Here is a 22384-nt window from a genome sequence, read left to right as displayed (position 1 = left end):
CTTTTCCAAAAACTTACAATTTTGTACTCCTTGCACCTGTTATGTCCTTCTCTACTATTAGTCCCTCTTCTTACTGTTCCCTGCTGCTCTTATATTATTCCTGAAATCACTTCTGTTATTTGCTTAATGTTTCTTACAATTTCAACCCTACTGTTCGTTATGTTTTGAATTGAAATCTGCAGTCCCATTATAAAAGCCTGTCTCTAATTTCCTCATTACAGGTGACTTGTGACGTCCCTAGTTCCCTGAAATAAAGCAATGATGTATCTGTTCAAATGTAACAACCTAATATTGTTGAATTTTGACGGAACAGTGTCTGCCACAAAAGCCAGCAGCCAAGGGGGAAGGCAGGTCACAGTGAACAATTAAAGCTGGAATTTAAAAAACGAAACATGGCTTTTCCTTCTTCACTACTTTTCTACATGAACAGTAGTAAGCAGAAAGGAAATGTTTATTTCAATATTTTTACTTTTTCAACTCTGCATGTAATTATAGGAATGATAGAACTTCTCTGCATGTTTCTACACATCACACGCCAAAGACAGAAATTAACTCGATAGACACGACCGTGGCTGCATGGCAGGCGATAGGTAACCGAGCACGCAAATTGCCACTGTACGCACCCGCGCTTCCCCTGGCCCATCATGCCGCCTTATCAGTCACTCAGAGGTAGGCTCTCTAAAATCGCTCAAAGAAGCGGGCATTGATCCGATGGGCGACCTGTACCCCAATGGGCAGTATCTCACACACAGCGACCTGGAATACATACAAAACCCTACCTCCCTATTTCAATATACCTTAAGCGGGCCGTACTGGACCACTACCCTGACTTTTCTACTGGGCCCCGACACTCCAGTCTCTGCAGCGACTTTGCGGTGCTACCTACAAGGAAAAAAATAATTACCAGACTATACAGAGCGGTTCAGGAAGAGACGAGTAGGGGGCCTGACAAAAGTCTAAATAAATGGAATGAAATCTTAGACCCACAGATAGATGGGGACGACAGGTGCGAATATGCCAATTGATCGGCCGTCTTACCCCCAACGGGAATTTACGCATCATCCATTTTAAATTCCTACACCAGATATATCATACCCCTTCAAAGTTACATAGGATGGACCTCAGGGACTCGAATCACTGCAAGCGATGTAGGTAACCACATGCAGACTTTCTAGACCTAGCCTGGAGCTGTGGCCCGGTGTTCAAATACTGGGAGGAAGTGCTGGCCCGGTTACACACCATGACGGGCACGCTGCTACCCTGCACACCTCTATGCACACCTTAATATATATCGACCACTTTGAGGTCTTTGAGTGGCTCTGCTTCTGGTAAATAGCCGATTTACATTAACGCGGACGTAGCTGGTAACTCGACAGCGGTGCCCACGGTGATTTCTACACACCGAGATCTGCATGCCAAAGGCAATTCTGTGAGCGTGAATCATCCGACCCCTCCACATACACGGCGCCTTCCCACAGAGATTCCTCATTAAAGGCTCGATTGACAGTCCCTATACGTGATATCAAACAATTGCTTTATTTCCACACGACCTGGGACATATTGTTCTTCGTCAGATTGATTTTTGAGACTCCTCTTCACTAGAAGTTATGAGGTCCTGATGAGAACTCCCAACCCATTAGGAGTTCGAAACGCGTAGACCGCCAGTTTATATGCCAATAGATCTCAAATGTTTTACATTTCTGTTGAAAACACAACATTTCAAAAAAGTATTGTTTATGGTGTTTTGTATTCTTTATGTAAATAGACAATCTTTTCCTATGTTTGCTAGAATGACTGAGTGAATGTGGAATGCATGGTATTGACTGGGAAACAATGAATGTGTTGTAAATGCTTTGGAATGTGTACATTTGTATTTATTGTTCATTGTATATAATGTTTTTTGATTAGAGGGATCGAAGAAATTGTTTAAAGTTGCATCAAGTAATTTACAGATGTGTTTAAAGTGAATATAATAAAACAATGATTTATTCAGACTGAATCACTAGTCTTAGAACCCACATTTGGTTTCATTTCCATGTGCTGTGAGGAATAACAGGTATTTAGGATAACAGTATTGGCGTTTGTTCTGTTTATTAACATACTTTAGACGCCAGACGCCAAATTAGGTGGATCTTTAGTTAGATGGAGACTGCACTCTGGCGCCCATGAGAAGGAGTACCCTCTCTTCTAAACTCTAAATCATGCCTTAACTGTTCTTCAGAGTCTTTAATTTTGCACTAGAGATACTAATGTTATTCATCATGTTTACAAGCATCCTTCAATTTATTTCATAGATAGGTCACCACTCCAAAGACTTAAATTGATTTTAGCAAGGGTTATGGTGTGACCATGTATTATAAGGAATAAAGTACCATCTTCCACACTTTATAAGGATACTGAAAGTCTCCTCGAAGTTCCATGACCTTTAAACACTGTATTCTGCCTAGTTTCTCTACAGTATTGTTAGATTTCAAGTTAGAGAGGCATTTACCTGCAGTAGTCCAAAGTGTGAATTGAGCCTGTATGTCTCCTAGGAGATTCTGAACAGGAAAAGCAGCTCCCCAGCCCCCACCCCCAGGCCAGCAGACCATTGGCTATTCAGCTACCAGGCAAGTCTGAGCCCTCCTCTCACACCTGCCAAGGCCCCTTAAGGCCTTGCTGGGTGCACCCCAAATCATTCTCCTCCATCTTGTGAGTTGCAGCCTACCTGTGCCCCAGACTGCAGTAAGCAGAGTCCAGGAAGTGATAAGGAGACAGATTAGTGCTGTCTCTTCCCAAAACAAAAGTTGTTTAAAAAACGATTTTCCCTTTCTGTGATTACTGTCTGTGCCTGTGGTTGTTACAGTTTAAAATTGTAGTTTTGACCTGCCTGTGATTGCCTATTTTATCACCTGTTTTGTGTTTTAAACTTGTGGTTTTTCCCTGCCCATGATTGCTCCCATTTAACATGTTGAATTGTGGGATTAGAAGTCCAACCTCTGTAGTTTATCCCTCTCAATCCTTGGTGACAAATCTGTTTTCCCTCCAAATTTCTCCTTTGCTCTGTGCTAAGACCTGTATTTTAAAACAGTGCACCCCCAACCACCATTTTGTGTTCACAAGCCAGTGAAACCAGCCCCTCTGCCCCCCCCGCAACAGGGATATTTTACATCAGAGGGAGCTTCTATGCCATTGGTTGCTTGGACTTGGGTTGAGACTAACGGTAGGGCTAGGGCCTTTATTGGACGTAGAGATCAGGGTTTTTGAACTGATTGGTTGCTTGGACCAGGGCTAAGATTGGCTGCAAGGTCCTGGTCTCCTATTGGTTCTAGATTTTAGGGCTAGTGTTGTGATTGGATAGTGTTAGGGCTAGGGTTCCCATTGGCTGAAGGGGTCACCTGATTACTAGGGCTATAAAAAGCCAGGCTTAGGGCGTCGAGGCTAAGGGCAGAGGGGACAAGAGCAGTTACCTGTTTGAGCCTGTTCGAGACTGGTCGGGACTAGGGCCAGAAATGCTGCCTATTTTCCCACTCAGCAATACCCAGCCCACACCATCGACATCCACAAACAGAGCAACAGACACTCACCAAAGGTACACCACGCACAACACTATGCACAGATTAATGTACCAGCATGCACCGCAAACCCAACCAAACCACATCTACACACCCTACTATCCCAACTACCACACATAATCACCATCACCTACAAACAGTACACAACTCTATCCTATACCACTAACCAATACACTCATCACTAAAACAACGCCAATCAACACCATACATAACTACATCCCATTCATTCACACTCTCTCTGCTGTAATTACACCTAACAGACCACCTTTTATCACTAACAAACATATAATCATCCTTCCATCAGTTGTCCAACAAACACCCTCCTCTCCCTTCTACCATAATAACACTAACGCACAATACACAGACTGCACACCACCACACTTTGTAACTCTTGCAACAAACCAGTCTAAGATAAACACTCTCACCTCTACTTCATTCACTCCTACACACAACATACACTCTACTCATAAACACATCACCACCCCCTCTATGTCACAACCTCCTCTCACAAACAATACTATACAACCAAATCCTTTGCATGAAACATATACATCAGCACCCCTTTTCACTAATCCTCAAAAGCAAAACATATCACTCACACCAGCACAACAAGATCTTCCTGCCGGCATAGAGGGAACTGCTCTAGACTGGATCGCGTCCTACCTTCGAAATAGAAACTAATGTCATCCATACCCCACCTTTCTTGTCCAAACCGTACTCCACTAAAGCAGGGGTCCCTCAAGGTTTTATCATAGAGGGAACTGCTCTAGACTGGATCGCTTCCTACCTTCGAAATAGAACTAATGTCATCCATACCCCACCTTTCTCGTCCAAACCGTACTCCGCAAAAGAGGGGTCCCTCAAGGTTCTATCATCTCGCCCATGCTTTTCAACATCTACGTGAAGTCATTACCAGTACTGATCAATAAATTTCACCTCACGTGCTATAACTATGCAGTTGACACGCAAATACTCCTTCATCTGGAGTGCCCCTAAGACATTGGAAAATCACCAATTTTCAGCTGTCTCAGAACCGTGGATCAGTGGATGACTTGGAGCCATCTCAAATTGAATGCTTCAAAAACCGAAATACTCACGTGTGGCGATTGGAAACATTACAACCCGCTTGCCGCATGGCCTGATGAACTGGGATCACTGCCTAAAGTATCGAAGGAAGTAAGAAACCTCTGAATGACCATGAACTCCAAGCTGTTGATGAATGCCCAAGTGAATAAACTAGCAAGATCAAGCTTTGCTACTATAAAAACGCTGTGACGAATTTTCCCTCATTTGGGATTTCCACACAAGGTCCAAGCTGCCATCTCCCTTGTTCTGTCCAAACTCGATTACGCCAATAGCCTCTACCACAGATCATCTTTAACGACCATGAAAAGACTACAACGGATTCAGAATTTGGCTGCCAGACTACTCTTGCATATCAAACCGCAAGACCACATCTCCCCTGCTCTGAAAGCCCTGCATTGGTTACCGGTTACCAGAAGATCCAGGTTCAAGCTGCTTTGTATCACCCATAAAGGAATACATGGAATAGGACCACTCTTCATCAGGAATAAAATCACCAAACACATTCAACAAAGGAACCTCCACTCTAAAGGAGCTTCTCGCCTCAAAATCCCACCATACAAGAAAAAAACCATGGGTGGCACATCCTTCTCTGTTCAAGCAGCCAAACATTGGAACTCTTTACCGCTCAACATAAGGTCCACCAACAACCACCTTATCTTCAGAAAACTACTCAAGATTTGGCTTTTCCCCGCATAAGCACCATACGCAAACAGAAATTTACAGCATATCCCTCTGTATATAAGCATTTGTTTTCACTATAGATATGTACCTATCTTTGTGTATTACTTTGTATAAACATGTAAAATAATATTATGTTGTTAAGAGAAAAAAAAATCATCTTTGGTCTACATGTACATACTTCTATTGTGCATCTATATACCTTCCATGTACTTGGATCAGTGTGTCTGTTACTTTTCTCCTGAAAAAGCATATCTAATGCACTAACCTATTTCTCATCCTGTGTCTCTATCAATATCTTTAATCTACATAAACTTACCTCCTTTATGTATCTAAATACTTTCAATGTACTTATGGATCTATATATTTATCACTTTCTTCTAATTTAGCATTTCCAATGCACTACCCTATTTCTCAGCCTATACTTCGCTCAATATATCTTCTAGCCCAACCTTCTAGCTCATCTCAAACTTCTTTCTACTACTCCTTCCAATGCACTACCCTATCTCTCATCCTATACATCTATCAATACATCCTCTAAATCCACTCTCTCATGTATCCCAAACCCCATACCACTACAATGATCGCCAAAATAACCCTTTCTAGACTGTCTCCTACTCTACCCCTCCTTGCATCATCTGACACCTCTTTTTACTATACCAATCCCCTAAAACAAATCTTCCTAAACTCTTTCCTCTGACTCCTCCCCTCCAAAATTCATTTGTACTCATCCAAAAGCCTCCTCCTACTGCTAAGACCTTAAAACAAAATTTAAAATAAATACATCGTTCACTCTTTTTTCCCTCCACTATCCTTTTCAATCAAAATTAACAGACTAACATGTTCACTTCTCAAATTCCATATTCAACTATAATAATATACTACCCAAATAACTGAATAACATATCCACTACTCAAATTACTTCATATTTATACTATACTAATTTTCAACACTAATCTTTTATGGGTCCCGGAGTGGCGTGCTACTCGCCAGAAAAGTGCTTCAACACCTATCAGGGGTAACAAGTGCTATATGAATGCAAATCTTTCTTCCCCTTTTATCCCTCTGCTATTCTTCTCACTCCAAGTAACTGACTAATATCCACCACTGAAATTACTTCATATTTCACCATATTAATTCACCACTAATCCTTTATAGGCTTCCTGAATAGCGTGCGTCAACAAGCGCTATATAAATAAAAACCTTTGTCCTCCTCTATCCTTCTGCTATCATTCTAAATCCAAATAACTGACTAACCTATCCACCACTTAAAATGTACTTGCATGTTTCACTATACTAATTCAACACTAATCCTCTATGGGTCCCGGAGTAGCGGGCTACTCGCCGAAAAAGCGCTTCGACGCCTCGTCAGGGGTAGTAAGCGCTATATAAATGCAATTACAATACAATACAATATATACTCGTAGTATTACTTCTCATCCTTCAGACGGAAAATGCTATTTACCAGTATGCATCTGTTCTTGGCATGCAGAGCTGCAGAATCACATACTTGTGCATAGATTGCCATCTGGTGTTGGGCTCAGATGTTTGCACTTTGTTGTTGTCTTGGAAGAAGTCATCGTAGTCACGAGATAGGTGACTCCTCCTTTGGATGGTAGTGCACATGGGCAACGACTCCATCTTTAGATTGTTTTTCACCATGAAGGGAAATGATGGAGTTTGTAAGAAACAGAAAAGCTGTCCATATGTAATGTATCTAATTAAGATAACCCTGGAACAGATACCGGGGAGGCGGGTGGGCATATTTGATTCTGCAGCTCTACATGCCAAGAACAGATGCATACTGGTAAGTAGCATTTTCCGTTCAAGGCATATGAGCTGCAGAATACATACTTGTGCATAGACTGTATAGCAGTGCTCTCCCTTAGCGGATCTTAAGAGACTGTTGTTTGCGCTTGCGCACTACTAATGGAACGAGCGGGAGTGGCGGAAAAGCATATGCAAATCTGCCTGACCAGTTCATCCATATCGCATTGCCCTAGGACAATGGGTGTGGATACCTGGCCGAGAAGGTTGGGCATTTTGAGTTTGCATGTGTGGCGAACAGATCTATGTCTGGGTTGCCCCACATCTGAAAAAATGGATGAAGAACTTGTGGAGGAAGTTTCCATTCTTGGATGTGCTGTGTCTGATGACTGAGCAGATCTGCAAACTGATTGTGTACCCCTGGAAAATGTTCTGCTAGAAGGTATATCTTCTGTGGGATAGCCCATTTCCATATGCTTTGCGCTAGTTGAGAAAGCTGCCAAGCATGCGTTCCTCCTGGTTTTTTAATATAATGCATTACTGTCATATTGTCTGTGCGGACAAGGACAGTTTTGTTGATGAGATGTGTTTGGAATGATTTTAATGCTAGAAAGATTGCCAGTAACTCCAGGTGACTGATGTGGAGCACTTTTTGTTGAGGGGTCCCCCTGCCTTGAATTGTGTGGTTTAAGAGATGGGCTCCCCAGCCGGTGAGCGATGCGATCGCTGTTAGCACTATCTGTTGAACTGGGTCTAGGAACAGCCGCCCTCTGGAAAGGTTTTGTGTGTTCCACCACTGCAGACAGCGATGTGAGCGGCTGTCCAGCAACACCAGATCTGAAAGTTGACCTTCAGCCTGGTTCCCCTGACGTGCTAAATATTCTTGTAAAGGGCGCATCTGGAGTCTTGAGTGAGGTACTATGAGATTACAAGAGGCTATCATTCCTATTAGCTGCATAAACACTCGAGCTGGTAGTGAGTGTTGGGGCTGAAATGTTGTTATGAGGGTTTGCATACTGGCTATTCTGACTGGATTGGGGAATGCAAGGGGTTTGGAAGTGTCTATTGTGGCCCCTAGTTACTGATGTATGTGGGACGGTTGAAGATGTGACTTAGTGAGGTTTATTGTGAACCCCAAGTTGTGGAGCAGCTGAATTGTTTGGTGAGTGTGGTGAACACATTGGCTGTATGACTTGGCTTTTATGAGCCAGTCGTCCAAGTATGGAAGCACATGAATTTGTTGTCTTCGCAAGTGGGCGGCTACTACTGCTAGACACCTTGTGAAGAGTCTGGGTGCTGTGGCTGAGAGTACTGTCTTTTTGGGGGGATGAGAAAATAGAGGGAGTAAACCCCTGTGCCTTGTTGCTGAAGGGAAATTGGTTCTATTGTGTGACTTTGAAGAAGTGAGAGAACTTTCTGTTTCAGGAGTGTTAGATGTTCCGTGGACATTGAACGTTGTTTTGGTGGTGTGGTTGGGGGAGTTGTGGTAAGCTCCAGGCAGTAACCATACTGGATAATTTGTCTTACCCACCTGTATGTAGTGATGGAATGTCAGACAGGTAGGAACTGTGTGAGACAGGAGTGTAATGGTCAGAAGGGAAGTCATTGTTTGGTAGTAGGGGAGATTTGGTTGTTTTTACCTCGGCCTCTACCCTTGTTATTATTTCCTCTGTACCCACCTCTAAAATATGCCTTGTTGGAGGATGTTTGTGTGGGACTCTTGTAGGAGGAGGAAGTAGTGTCTGTGCTAATGTTTTTGGATGCACCCCTATAAAAGGAGCGATGAAGGGAACCTCGTGATGTTTGAAATTGTAATGCTCCCATTGATTTTGCAGTGTCTGTGTCTTTTTTTCATTTTATCCAAAGCTGTATCCACAGCTGGGCCAAAGAGGTGTTCTTGATCGAACGGCTGATTTAAGATAGTTGTTTGCACTTCTTGTTTGAAACCAGAAATGCGCAACCATGCATGTCTGCAAAGTAAGACACTGGTGTTGACAGATCTAGATGCAGCGTCTGCTGCATCGAGGGCACATTTGAAGGATGCATTTGTAATTAACTTGCCCTCTTGGACCAGATCATTGACCTTGGCTTTGTATTGGACAGGTAAATGTTGAATAAGATCTTCAAGCCCATCGTAGTGAGCCCTGTCATATCTGGCAAGCGGTGCTTGTGCATTAGCTATTTTCCAGTGATTGGTTGCTTGGGTATCAACTTGTTTACCTGATGCATCTAGCAGTTTGGTCTCTTTGTCTGAAGGTGGAGCATCACCAGAGGTTTGGGAATTAGCACGTTTTCTTGCATTTGCGACTACCAAAGAATCTAAAGGGAGTTGTCCTTTAATGTAAATTGGATCGTTAGGGGCAGGTTTATACTTTTTTATCAATCCGAGGATTGAGAATCCTAGTCATGACAGGGTCTTTAAATATGTCTGGTGCATGTTTAATGACACCTTTAAGCATGGGTAATGTGTGTATTGATTTTTGTGACTGAGCAAATGTATCTAGTAGGAAATCTTCATCCATGGGGTCTGAATGCAGTTCAACCCCATGAGATTGTGCAGCCCTATTAATGAGCTGACTAAAACCTATATTGTCGTCTGGAGGGGATGGCCTAGATGGGTATACATCCGGATAAGGAAGGTCTGGAGGATCTGTGGGATTGTTGTAATCATCCCATGTATCCTGTAGTGGAGTAGTGTTATCAGGGTCATCTAAAGAATTCTTATTGTGTCCACCCCGTCCCCTAGATTATCCTCGTCCTGTGTTGGTAAGGGTGAGTATGGAAGTATTGGAGAGAGTCTAGGAGAGTGTATGGGAGAGTTTGTAGGAGACAAAAGTTTGGTTGCAAGAATAGGAGAAGAGGGTCTTAGGGGTTAAGTTGCAAAGTCTCTTTTCTTCACATGTACCAAGTGTGAGGTATTTGATTTCCTCTCCTTTTGCTGGGATATTGACAATATGGCCTGTTTTAGGGTCAACATGTAATGTATTTTGTTTCAGATCAATAGGTTCTGGCTGAAACTGTTCTTCCTGCTTGTTGTCTGCTTTTGGTACCGATTTTTTCAGTTCCGAGCGTGGTTTTGATTTGGGCTCTGGAGCCGTAGGAGTGGTCTTGTGCTCCTTTGGCTTCGATTAGTTAAACAACAAATGGGGTAAACCCAGTATCCCTATGAACATGGGCAGTTAATCAATATTATCAACAATTGGTTCATTGGGGAACACAAAATTTCTTTTACTTTCTCATAAAATATGTAGGAATTTGAACAGAAAACAGAATCCAGAAACCATCTAAGTATTTATGTACTATTTTATACATTCTTAGTCATTCATAAATACTGGTATCATATGTAAATTGCAAAGAAGGCTGTACAAAAAAGTGAGTAGTGCAGAAAGTGACTTATAGTGCTCAGTGCTTACGGCGCAAAAGTGACAAAAAGACTGTATAATTATTATATACAATGGGGGGAGGTTGGTTATAAAAGGTTCAGTGTGGCCTATCCTTTGGCTTCGATGTCGGTGTTGAGTCCGAAATCTTCATCCGAGGTCTTATGATGTTTTGGTGCCAAAGATTTCGATACAGAGGCCTTTTTGGGTGTAACTGCAATAGGGTGTGACTCTGATTTCGGAACCGAAGGTGTTTTATGGGTACCAGCATGCGGCGTGCTCGTTCCCGAGCTGCCGGAAGGCTTTTCTTTTGTATCCGGATCCGGGCTCGGAGGCGGGGCTTCTGAAATGTTCTTTGGGTCTCGACTTAGGCCTTTAGGTGAAGTTTTGGCCAGAGCCTTCTGTTTATCTGATGGGGCAGGGGCATGGACGTTTGTACTCACTCGTTGACCTGGAGTAATGTGGTCATCGGAGTCAGTGTCATCTCCTCCAAATCCTCTGCCTCTGGAACATTGGGACCTTCGTCAAAAATGTTGTGTGGCACCGGTGTAGCCTGTTGAACCATAACGTGTCGTCGAGCCCGGCGATCACGGATAGTATTTTTGGAGCAAAAAGAGGCGCAGGCCTGGCAATCCTTTTCCTCGTGTTCTGGTGAGAGGTAAAGGTTGCAGAGAGGCAAAGGTTGCAGAGCTTGTGATGGTCACTGAGTGGAAATTTAGCTCCACCCTGGGGGCATTTTTTAAGTGGAGTACTTTCCATTAGCCGTAGGGCTGAATGGCGCAGATAGGGGCAGGGGCACGCGTCGACGACCGGAATCGAGGATTTTAAGGTTAGCACGTCGAAGGGCCGCAAACGAAACAATACCGTCGAGTGGTGATGGGTTGCGCGTCGAAAAAGGTTTGGAAACGCGGTACCGAACTGGAGCGCAGCAAGTTACATCCGAGCCCGATGCCGGAAAAAAACAATCTAAAGATGGAGTCGATGCTCATGCGCACTAGCATCCATAGGAGGAGTCACATATCTCGTGACTAAAAAGACTTCTTCCAAGACAACAACAAAGTGCAAACATCCAAGCCCAACACCAGATGGCGATCTATGCACAAGTATGTATTCTGCAGCTCATATGCCTCGAACATATTGTTCCCATTTCTTTAAGTGATATAGCATGCACATACAGGCAATAATGGCTGGTAAGTTATTGTCCCTGCAATTATGGGCCTGAGACCCTGGACTCTGTCACTGCCGCCCAAAAGCTCCTCATTCAGCGAGTGCGTCGAATGGGGAGCTTGTGAGTAAGTGACAGCACTACTGCCCTTCAGATAATGGCAATAAGGTTATTAGTTCCCCCAGACAACCGAAATAGGGTGCACTGTGGGAGCAGCTGCATCTCACCTTTCTTGCAGCTGCATCTCTCCTGAAGCATGGTGTTCCCATTCCAGCACAAGCAAGGGGACGAACCTGTACAGCTATGTTTGAATGAGCTATGTCAGAGGAAGTGGCTGAAGGAGCTCCGCAGAAGAAACCATATATGTTCTAACGTTCTCCAGGTGGAAGGCAGCCCAACTCCTGTAACACTCCATATTTCCTCCAGTGCTTGCCCCCTATGTTGGGGGTTATAGGGGCGGCCCAGAGGACACAGGAAGAGAATGAGCTGGGAGAACAGAATGCTTCTTTGCAGGTCAGTAACAGTAGTGTTGCCTACAAAGGGATCATTCTCATTGCCTGGCTGGCTACCAATGTTCCATCTACTATGATAATATTAATTATTCTCTCTTGCCTAATACCCTCATATACATTATTATGTCTCTCTCTCTTACTTATTATGAATACTCTTAGTATTCCTTCCTATTTTCTTCCTATCCCTTACCACACCCCCTTCAAACTATCTTTTTACCTTCCTCCTGTCACTTGATTACTTTTGCTTTCCTTCTTTGTTTTATTCCTTTCTCTCATTCGATGTTACCATTTTTCTTGCCCAGAGTCCACCGTTCACTCTGTTCCTTCCTCATGTCTTTCTTAGTCTCTGTCGTCTTGCCCACCACTCATGTTGACCTCTCCTTAAATTTGAGGAGGGGCAGAACATGTAATCTGCTTTCTGATAGGAGTATTTCATGAGTGAAAATATATTTGCATTACAAACATGGTTACTTTTGTTGTAATTCACACTTTGTAGCTAGTAATTTAGATACATGAAAAGAACTGCTGGTGTCCAGCAATGAGCTCTCACTTGTGGCAGGGTACTGTAGGTACTATGTTTTGGAGCATACTAATAAACAGTGCATGTAGACACAAGAGGTGCGCAAATGGTTATCGGTTGCTTGTTATATTTTTGTTATTGGGTGTACTGGACTAATTTGTTGGTGTTAACAAGACCAGTACTCTCCTTATATGCTGCTCTCAGCTCCATAGTTTTAAACTTCTTCTGTTCTTGTGAGGAAATGGCGTGTATTATATATATGGCGTGGTAGTGCAACCTCATTGTGTAATACACTTACCAACCCATTTAGGACCTTTTGGTTAAGTTTCATCTGTCAAACCCGCAGCTCAACCCTTGGTAACTGTGGCATTGAGCAGCAAGGCTTACACAGAGGAACAAGTGTAAAGCATTTAAACAGCACCAAAACAATTGAATAAGAAATCGACACTTCACTCAAGAAATCTAAAACCAATTTATAAAAATAGTCTGTATTTTTACCAGAATTTCGATACTAGAACAAAAAAGATTAACCAGAGGATTATGGAGATATATATTTTACATGCAATAATAAATCAAAGAAATTTTACTCAACCACGAACAAGCCTTGGCAAAGTCAAGAACTTGGACACTTGGAATCTTTTTTAAGGAAAACGTAGGTAAGTGTTAAAGTGGTTGGTTAGAAGCACTTGGGGGTGACCAACTACTGCAAGGGGCTAGTCAATGGGACCAACCATGTCCCCCAGAACAGTTATCTACATAGAAGAAGATTTTCTTTAGCAGTTACAGACACTTCATCTGTGTTGCAATGAATTCCTATGGAGTGGTCCTGATTCATGGGATGAAGGGTGCCGAAGAAGCTCTAAAGAGGCTGTGGATGCGACACGGTCGAAGGGGGGTCTTCCAGCTGGGATTACTCAGTCCACAAACTTGGTGAGGGGGTCCTAGTTGCAGGGTTGATGTCCCATAAAGTCCTCTCGGTCTGGCCGAAGTCCAGTCAACACTGGACTGCCAGTCACCCGTTGTCATGGTCACAGGCCAATCCTTTCTGAATCAGTAACTCACCTTGTGGGGGACCCACCATTCCCAGGTTCAGCGAACCTGCATGCAAATTGGTGCATCGGGTCTTAGTCCTTGGTGCTGCAAGGAGGTGGTAGCGGCTTTAAAACTTTGGGCCACCTAAGTGCCTCAGCAGGCTTCTTCAACTGTTCCCTGTGATGCAAACAGGTGGCCATTCAGCTGGCCCTTGGAATTCTCTTGGCTTGACTGGATCTGGGGACGGCTTGTCCTTGAACAGGACATGGCAGGCACAGTCTCTCTCTTTACTAGCCAGCAAGTGCAGTCCTCATCGCTGCAGCCTCTCTTTGCTGGGCCCTCGGCGCAGGGCAGTCCTTCTTCCAAGTGGATTGAGATCTGATTTCTGGGTACCAGAGGTGCACTATTTATCTTCAGAAAATGCCCTCAGGGTAGGATGCGGTTTGTAGCCAATGGGCTGCCAGGTTCCCTCTCTCCTGATGATCACTTCCTGGGAAGTGTGGCGTCTGGCTATCACAGCATGCACCATTCTGCCCTCTCCCAATATGGCAAGACCACTCTCTCGAATCTCAGTGCTCCTTAGCCCACCCCCAGATGTGTGGCTAACAGGGGGCTATACACCCCTGGAAAAACCGGATTGGCAACTGGCTTCTCCTCTCCTGTCCCCAGAGCCAGCCTGTTTGCTTAAACAATAGAGAGGCCCTCTACCAAGTGTTACCCCTTTGTCTTTCAAAAGGTGGCTTCTTCTTTGAAGGTCGCCTTTTGGGCTAATGCCCGTGTCGCTTCCTGCAGGATGGCGGTTACACCTCTCTCCAATGCACGTCTCCCCAGGAAGGCAGAAAGCTGTCTACAGGACAATCCTGTGTATTTCAGTAAACAGGCACTGGCAACATTGGGCAACTAAAGTGCCAACTTCCAAAGTTGCTCTTTGCCTACCAGTAATATTAAATTTGATGTAACCATTAAATTGAATTTAATGCACTGATTCTTTCAATACCAAACAGTACCAATCTTTGTAGTCTCATTCAGAAGTTATCAGGGCTGGGGTGCCAGCTTGTAACTCTGTACTTGCCAATGGGGCTACTAGCTTTTCTACAGAAAAAACGACAATTTAGGGTTTTACTGCTGGAACTTGTACAAGTACATGTTCCACTTTTTACCATACAGCACCCTGCCTTATGGCTCGTTAGGCCTACCACAGGGGTGACTTATATACATTAAAAAGGGAGGTTTGGGCTTTGCCATTACTTTAAATGGCAAAGTTGAGTTAGCAGTTTTAAGCTGCCCTTCCTGTCTGCAGTGGGAGACTGGGAGCCATGTTTTACCATGTCCCACTAAGGGTGGTACAACGAGTGCTGCAGTCTCTGGGGGGCACTCTAACTAATTGACCCAAGGTACTCCTGGTATCATATACCAGGGACGTCAAAGTAAGTAAGACTATGCCAATTAGGGACAAGACAATTAAATATACACTATTGTAGGGTCAGAGCACATGCACTGAGTCCTGTCCTGTTTAGCAGGGCTAAGGGCATTTCAGAGGCATTACACCAGTACCTAGAAGTCAAAATGAGGGCAAAAGAGTTGGGTAGCCCTGCAAAAAGCCTGTTTACTTACACTTCTCGTAAAATTGAATCCTAAAAAGCATATTGAGGTCCCTTTCGCATTTTTGCAACATCATTTAGCCATTTCGTTCTGGATTTGGCAGTCCTTCTCCCCAGATTTGCTGGTTTTTGACTCCGCTCTTTCATCCTCAGAAAAAGTTGAAAACATCTTCTCCAGAAGTATTTTACTGTTTCTACAACTAGTTTAGGTCTTTCTTTAACTTTATATGCTGTATTTTACTGCATCAAGTTTTTTTATTACTTTGATGTATGGTTCAATGAGTAATGTAATGCACTCTGTGGTCTTTTGAAGTCATTTGTGCTGTATAACAATTAAATATAAATGCAAATTACACTAATATATGTGGTTGTTCACATTCCACTGTGCTAATATTCTACTCCTCCATTTAATTTGATTTCAATTTGAATTTTCTGTAAAGTCTCTATCCCTCCTTTGCACTTTCCTACTAATCTTCTTTCTTCTTTACTAATATCCTTTGTATTTCTATTCTACTCTTTCTTCACTTCCTAGAATAAGTACATCTACTCTTCTACTTACTTCTTTTACTTTGCTCTTGTAAACTTCTGTCTTCTTGTCTTATATCGCTTTCCTTAATTTACCTCCTACTATTTAAGTCTATCTAGCCTGTTCCCCAGCTCCTGGACATCCCATTATCTTCATGATTCCATACTATACTTCATTTCTCAATCCTTGCCTTTTGTTTCTCCGCTCTGTGCTTGTCCCAGACTATAACCGCAAATTGTGAAGCACAAGAAGATGTGAAAGCTGGTCCAGGCAGCTGGGTTAGCCTGGCAGCTGAGATTTCCACCACAAACCCCAAGTACAGCTCCAACTGAGATTTCTTCTTTTGAATTGTTTTCTTTAAATTTGCTGACCAATGTGACCATTTTATTCATCTGTATGGAATGGCCACCCCTGAAAGTGATACTTACTGGGAAGAGTACTATGGGCACAGTCAACGTCACCGCTATCAACACTGCTACACGGACACACAAAATGAGGATATCAAATGGGTCCACTCTGCTGTAGGTGTGCAGCAACTCAGACTCCACTTGATCTGTAGAGAAAGTAAGAGAGAAGAAAGTTACCCCCAAGATTATTCAGTAAATGCGTGTTAAGAAAGAGGGACATATTTTGATAGAGAGGAATATTACCCACACTAAATACAATTCAACACCATACAAATGTACACATTCTTGACATTATTGGAATATAGTGATACACATTAAAACCCTCCAGCTGATTCACAAAACTCAAAAGTCATATAAACAAAACACAATGATACTCTTAATGAGTGAATAAATGTGTAAAAAAACAACATAAAAACTAGCATGGTCTACGTCTTTTGATCATGATGATGACTTGCTATGATTTCTGCAACTATTTCTATTATTTAGCTAAGGGGGAAAATAGGAAGAAACACAAGATCTTAAAGTGGTGTCCGCCAGGTAGCAAGGAAAGCTACTGCAAATACCAAGTACACATGGGAACTTGAATTTAAAAGAATATTGCTGTAAAGAGGGATAACAGTGAGACACTAGTGCAAATGTGTTCATTAAATGACTACAAAAAGAATGTTGTTTTTGTTTAATGAACAAGTTACAGTTGGTAACTAATTCCTAGTAAGAAAGTCATTCAAATGTACATATTTGTTGATAGAAATGATTGCTGTGGCTTCCCAAATAATGAACAGTATGTGATTGTGTAAATATAGTAATGCGTTATGATCATGATGTCAGACTGGTTCTCATAAAAATGAAGGGAGAGACTCCAGCTCTGAGATGGCCGCTTCTTGCACTTATGTTCGGGCAACACTTTAACAAGTTGAATCAGTCAGAATATAGGTAGTTAAAGTTAGGACCTAGTTTCCACAGGAATAGCATTTTTGTTGTGCTAATGACTTTGGCGCCGTTTGACGAATCTTCACGAAATGTTCAAAGCTTGTGTACAACTCACTTCAGCTGCTGTCTGGAAAGTTTCGGGGTGATTCGTCAAGGGAGGGTCAGGAAAAAGGGGGTGTTTTCCCCATGCAATTTCCTATATGGATTTTGAACTTGACCACAGCCTGAACTGCTGAATGGAATTACACCTTATTTGACAGAAAGCTATCTCTTGGTCCAGAAAGAGTCCTTTTTTGTAATTTGGTGTAAATCTGTTCCATAGTTTTGGAGTTATTAAAGAACAATTTTTTTTATATCTAGAGAGCCAAATCCTCAGCAGGTCCGACAGATCTCTTGGTGAGATCTGGTTGGCTGCCAACACTTCAACTAGCAAGTGTTGGTAGCCATTTTGGGACTCGGACTCAGTCGAGTCCCAAGAATAAACTATAAATTAAATCATATAGCGGCAGGGTAGGAATACTCTGGCACCCTACCCAATAACTCAGTCTAATTGCACCCAAGGAAGGATTAACCTATGAAACAGGTTGAACACCAGCACAAAATACTGATATAATTTTCCTATTTTCATTTGAATAGATGGCCCAGTGCAGCACTACAAATAAACAATGCAAAGTGGAAGGTATTGCCCCATCCATACTATAGAGGCCCACACTCCTTTGTACTATATTTTTCCTTTCGCTATCCTATTTTTCCACCCATTTCCTTTATCTCTATGCATGCTTGAATCAACACTGAAATGTTTTTACTACACAAAAACAGCTTGCGTTGTTAATATGTAATAAACTGGAAAAGGAGTACAAACACTGTAGTGTCACCCATAGGACAGTATGCGCATACTCCAGTAGTGATGTTGGTAAGAAAAGAAATCCCTTACTTCCCCGACCACCTTATAGAAAATGTTGACTGTCTCCTGCAAAGGATCTCTAGTCGTGGGGCTGCAATAACAAGCGCACTGCTCAGAGCAGGCATCAGGTTAGCAGGCCCCAGCTGCACCCACCTTGTGATGAACGGCCCTTTTTGTAGGTTGCCTGACAGGTCATCTAGCACTACATTCAATTGTGTTTAGCAAGCATATGTAACTAAATATAGGCAATGCTTTATAATACTTTGGGCCGATGCACAGAACTAACTTAAGACAAAATCCTAAACTTACTACCATTTTGGTATTCACAGAAGGCACTTACTCATTTTGGTATTCACAGAAGGCACTTACACATTTCGGTATTCACAGAAGTTAGGACTGCTAACTTTAGGACTCCTAAATTGAGAAAAATCCTAACCTTAAGACTTTTGGTATTCACAGAAGGCATTTAGGAGTCCTAAAGTTAGGAGTCCTAACTTTACTACTCCTAAATTGAGAAAAATCCTAACTTTGAGACTTTTGGTATTCACAGAAGGCATTTAGGAGTCCTACAGTTAGGACTCGTAATTTCTGTGAATACCGAAATGAGTAAGTGCTGCCTGTGAATACAAAAATGGTAGTAAGTTGAGGATGTTGTCTTAAGTTAGTTCTGTGAATCGGGCCCATTGTGTGCAGGTTCTTACCCAATATTAGTCATCGGGAGGGGAATTTAGGCTGGCGTAGGTCTTAACAAAACGTGATATCATTCGTAAACAATGGCTGTAGCTGAACTTCCACCAGCAAGAGAACATAGACATATCTCACAGTTCAGGTCTGCTTGAAAGCCAATTAAGTAATTGTGATTGATCTATGTCAGCATTTTACCTACTAATATACATCCATGACTCGGTCATGACATTATTGCGGTATGCTATGCCATTGAACTGCCATGACCTTAATGTAACATACTTACAGTGCTTAATCCACCCCTAGGGATTGCGGCAATAGAGCCACGTCAAAGTCATGGCACACCGAGGAAATGGCCAGGGTGATGTGATGGCTGCCAATATGATGCCGGCACACTACAGTAGACAACTTGTATGTGTCTGTTTCTCAAATCGAGCAATTCATTGAATACTTACAATGATGACTAGCTATTGGAAGATCTGTGGTGGGCTCAGTGGCATACCATGCGGTATACATTGGATAGATATTTCATAAACATACAGGTTCATCATACCTGTTTCTTCACTCGCTTTCAGTGGCTGATACACTGTGAAAATTGTCCACACTACAGGTCAGTGTCATCAACTGAGAACACCTTTCTTCACACTGAGTGTCTACAATGAAGCTTCATGCATAGCAAAATCCTTTCTTTATGCCACCGGTGTAAGCATGAGCACCATCAAAAATATAAACCTTTCTCCCATCAAGAGCTTTATCATGGCAATTCGCATTTTAACCTGATTATTACTTACCTGTGTGTATGTTTTCATCCTCTTTTTATGTCAGTGGGTTGTAAGCTGGGATAAGCGTTAATGCAGAGATTTCTCTTGTTCTTTTTATCATGAAAGGGTACATTAGCAGCTCGTCTTGACGGGTAACCGTCATCTCCCAAAGTCAATAGTTAAACCCCGCACTACTACAATAAGATACACCTATGGAACGTACCATAGAAGGTGAGATATCCAAACAGGGCGGCCAGGAAGTACATAACGTACATGACAGTGATGGAAATATTGGAGATGTGCTGCATCTTGCGCTTCGTAGGCCTGTAAAATGAAGAGATAGGTCCTGACTATTAGTTAATAATCAGGGTTACATAAAGAAACTGCATGGAGCCAGAAAAAAGTTCTCTTAAACGCCACTTTAGAGACAAGCACCAGATTCGCTCTGCCCTTTAACAGTGTCCGAAAAATTAACTTTGACCACTGGAGCCCCACGAAAAGAGTGAGTGGTGAAAAAGGGTATCTTTAGCTCTATCCTTCCCCGGCCTCTCTTTGAAGGAACCACCTCTACTGGGTCAGAGGTAAGGATATGCAAAGGTCTGTATTTTTGGGTGACATTGTGTGAAATATCATGAATAGTACGCACAATCACTTAAATTATGTCAAATGTGGTTTTCAATATCTTGTGGGAAATTTCCCAGGAACAGCATACCTCACATAAATTCAAGTGAGATGCTGGCAGTAGACTGGTTCAAGCAGAAAAGACTCTTGCTCAAACCAGTTCCCCGCAAGCAAAAATGTATATGCATAATTTGAAATTTGGGGAATTTTGTTCAAGAGAATTTGAACATTTTACAAGCATAATTAGAATTTCACAAGGGCCTGGTCTGAGGACCTTGAGCCTCACTCCCCATTCAATGCTTAGCTTCTCTCTGGATACATCACTCCAAAGTCTGAATGGGCTGTGTTGTCCATTTTCTTTCAAACCTTGGTCTTTTCAGTAGGGGAATCACATTTTTGTTCAGATGGGGATTTCTATTGACATGCTCATTCGTTCCTTAGTATCACTATGCAGAATCACTTCTTGATGGCAAAAGGGGGGTTCCCCCTTCCATGCTGGGCCGATTCTGCTCCTGTGCTGAAGATTTCAGCTCGGGTGCGGTCATGACGGCTGTAGTGCATGACGGCTGGGGGGCCGTCATCAGCATGGAAGGGGTAAAGCACATTCACAAGCACCACTCTGCTGTTTAATCCCCCTATGGGGTTCAGGTACTCGAATGATAACTGGGTACCAGTTCATCTTCTTGCAAAATCACACCTTGGCCCTCATCTTGGGTGCACAATTAGACTACAGTTAAGCATCACTCTCAACCTAAAAGTATTATCTTGAGAGAAATGTGTGCCAAAACATACGCCAGCACCAGGTGGCCTCTCGAAAGGAAGACTTCCAAGCCAAAGTGGGAGAGTAAATCACTCTTTAAAAGTTGTTTTTACGCCTCGAGCAACACGTTATTAGTAGGAGAGGGAGCCGCTTCTGTCAGTCTGAAACGTGGCTCATGTATTGGCGAAAAGTCTACTCCTTATCCCTTCCCATTCAGCCTGGGACCTTCTCTGGAGGAATCATTGGTAAACACTTCAAGTTCAGGAGGAATAATTGAAAAACATTGACAGAACAAATAGAAAGAGAAAAAGGGAATGAACGGAAGGAAAAGTGGGAAGAAGGATGAAAGAAAAAAAGAGGGACACAAGGAAACAGAAAAGAGAAAACTAGAAATTAAGATTGAGAGGAAACATGGGAACTTAAAAAAGGGATGTTGGAGAAAAACACGGAAAGAACAAAAGAAAAACGATTGGACTGCAAATAAAAATGAAAGAAAAATTAATGATTGAGGCATAAGAAAACTCACTCCTTCAACTCGGTGTATATGGGGAGCACTTCAGGGTGACAGACGAAAGCGAATGCCATGATGGGGATGGTGTACGCCGTCTGTAAAGCAGTGACACAAACATATGAGGCTCCAGTACCCACAGCTGTCTCAGACGGAACATCAGTGATCTGTCCACATCTACCCTAGACGGTATATGTCTTGAACACTTCTCTCAAATGGGGCAGTGGATGAAAGGGGGATTGATACAGCAAGAGAGCAGCTTGCTCATATACAACGTGCAGAGTTACTTTGCCTTCTCCAACCATTCTGACTCTATTGCATATTTCTCTACTTGTTTTGGAGCTAATAACCACCAGCAGTTTTGCTGCAGGTGAAAGGCCTGCTTCAAACCTGTGAATCCACTCAGGGTCCATGTAGCAATAACAAATTGTTTTTATATAGCACTTATGCACGCCTGCCTTATCTAAATCTGGTTAGTAACTAATGTTATTATTGCCCAATTTATGGAACTCAATATATTGACCTTGGAAGGATCTTCGTTCGTAGACCTGCCACTTAGTTAACAGCTGTTTAAAGGGAAGCAACGGGCACAGGTGAAGATACAGGAAAGGGCCATACTAGTCACTAGTTCTTTTAGGCAGGCAGCATCCAGAAACCAGGCCTGACAAGGTACACCTAGGAATCCTAGTGCCTCAAGAGGGAAGGGGAAAAGGGAAGGCAGAAAAACTGCTTCAGCAAATAAGATGGCTTTAATATAACATAGCTGCAGAGTGTCCACATGGCCACATCTGGAGACCTGCTGCTTCTGCGGTCACTAGGAACAAGCCCCCACGGTCTATCACAAGCTATGTTCTGGTGGGTGGCAACAACTCCCTATAATTCAGAGTGTCCTCCCTGTCTCTTTGCTTCAGTTACACCAAAGTTCTAGTTCCAGTAGTTTACACTTGAGAATGTCAAGTCTTTTCAACATCACACCATTTCCTCGATT

The 22384-nt window shown here is 42.7% G+C and overlaps 1 protein-coding gene across 2 annotated transcripts in view; it reads right to left on the bottom strand.

Moving 5' to 3' along the window:
* Positions 1 to 22384, bottom strand: part of SLC38A3 (solute carrier family 38 member 3) — a 297440-nt gene that overhangs the window by 27524 nt on the left and 247532 nt on the right. For both annotated transcript variants that reach the window (XR_015300053.1, XM_086938804.1), the window contains 3 exons: positions 21415 to 21494; positions 19731 to 19831; positions 16250 to 16374 (listed from right to left, as the gene is read on the bottom strand). Coding sequence is in view for 1 of the 2 variants with exons in the window: in XM_086938804.1 (XP_086794930.1) it covers positions 16250 to 16374; positions 19731 to 19831; positions 21415 to 21494 (306 nt within the window). In the remaining variant the exon portion in view is untranslated. The remainder of the gene's footprint in view (positions 1 to 16249; positions 16375 to 19730; positions 19832 to 21414; positions 21495 to 22384) is intronic.

The sequence above is a fragment of the Lissotriton vulgaris genome, chromosome 9 (genome assembly GCF_964263255.1).
Source record: "Lissotriton vulgaris chromosome 9, aLisVul1.2, whole genome shotgun sequence".
In the NCBI taxonomy this organism is placed as follows: domain Eukaryota; kingdom Metazoa; phylum Chordata; class Amphibia; order Caudata; family Salamandridae; genus Lissotriton; species Lissotriton vulgaris.
The sequence above is the reverse complement of the archived record's forward strand: the minus strand, read 5'-3'. Positions and strand labels throughout refer to the sequence as shown.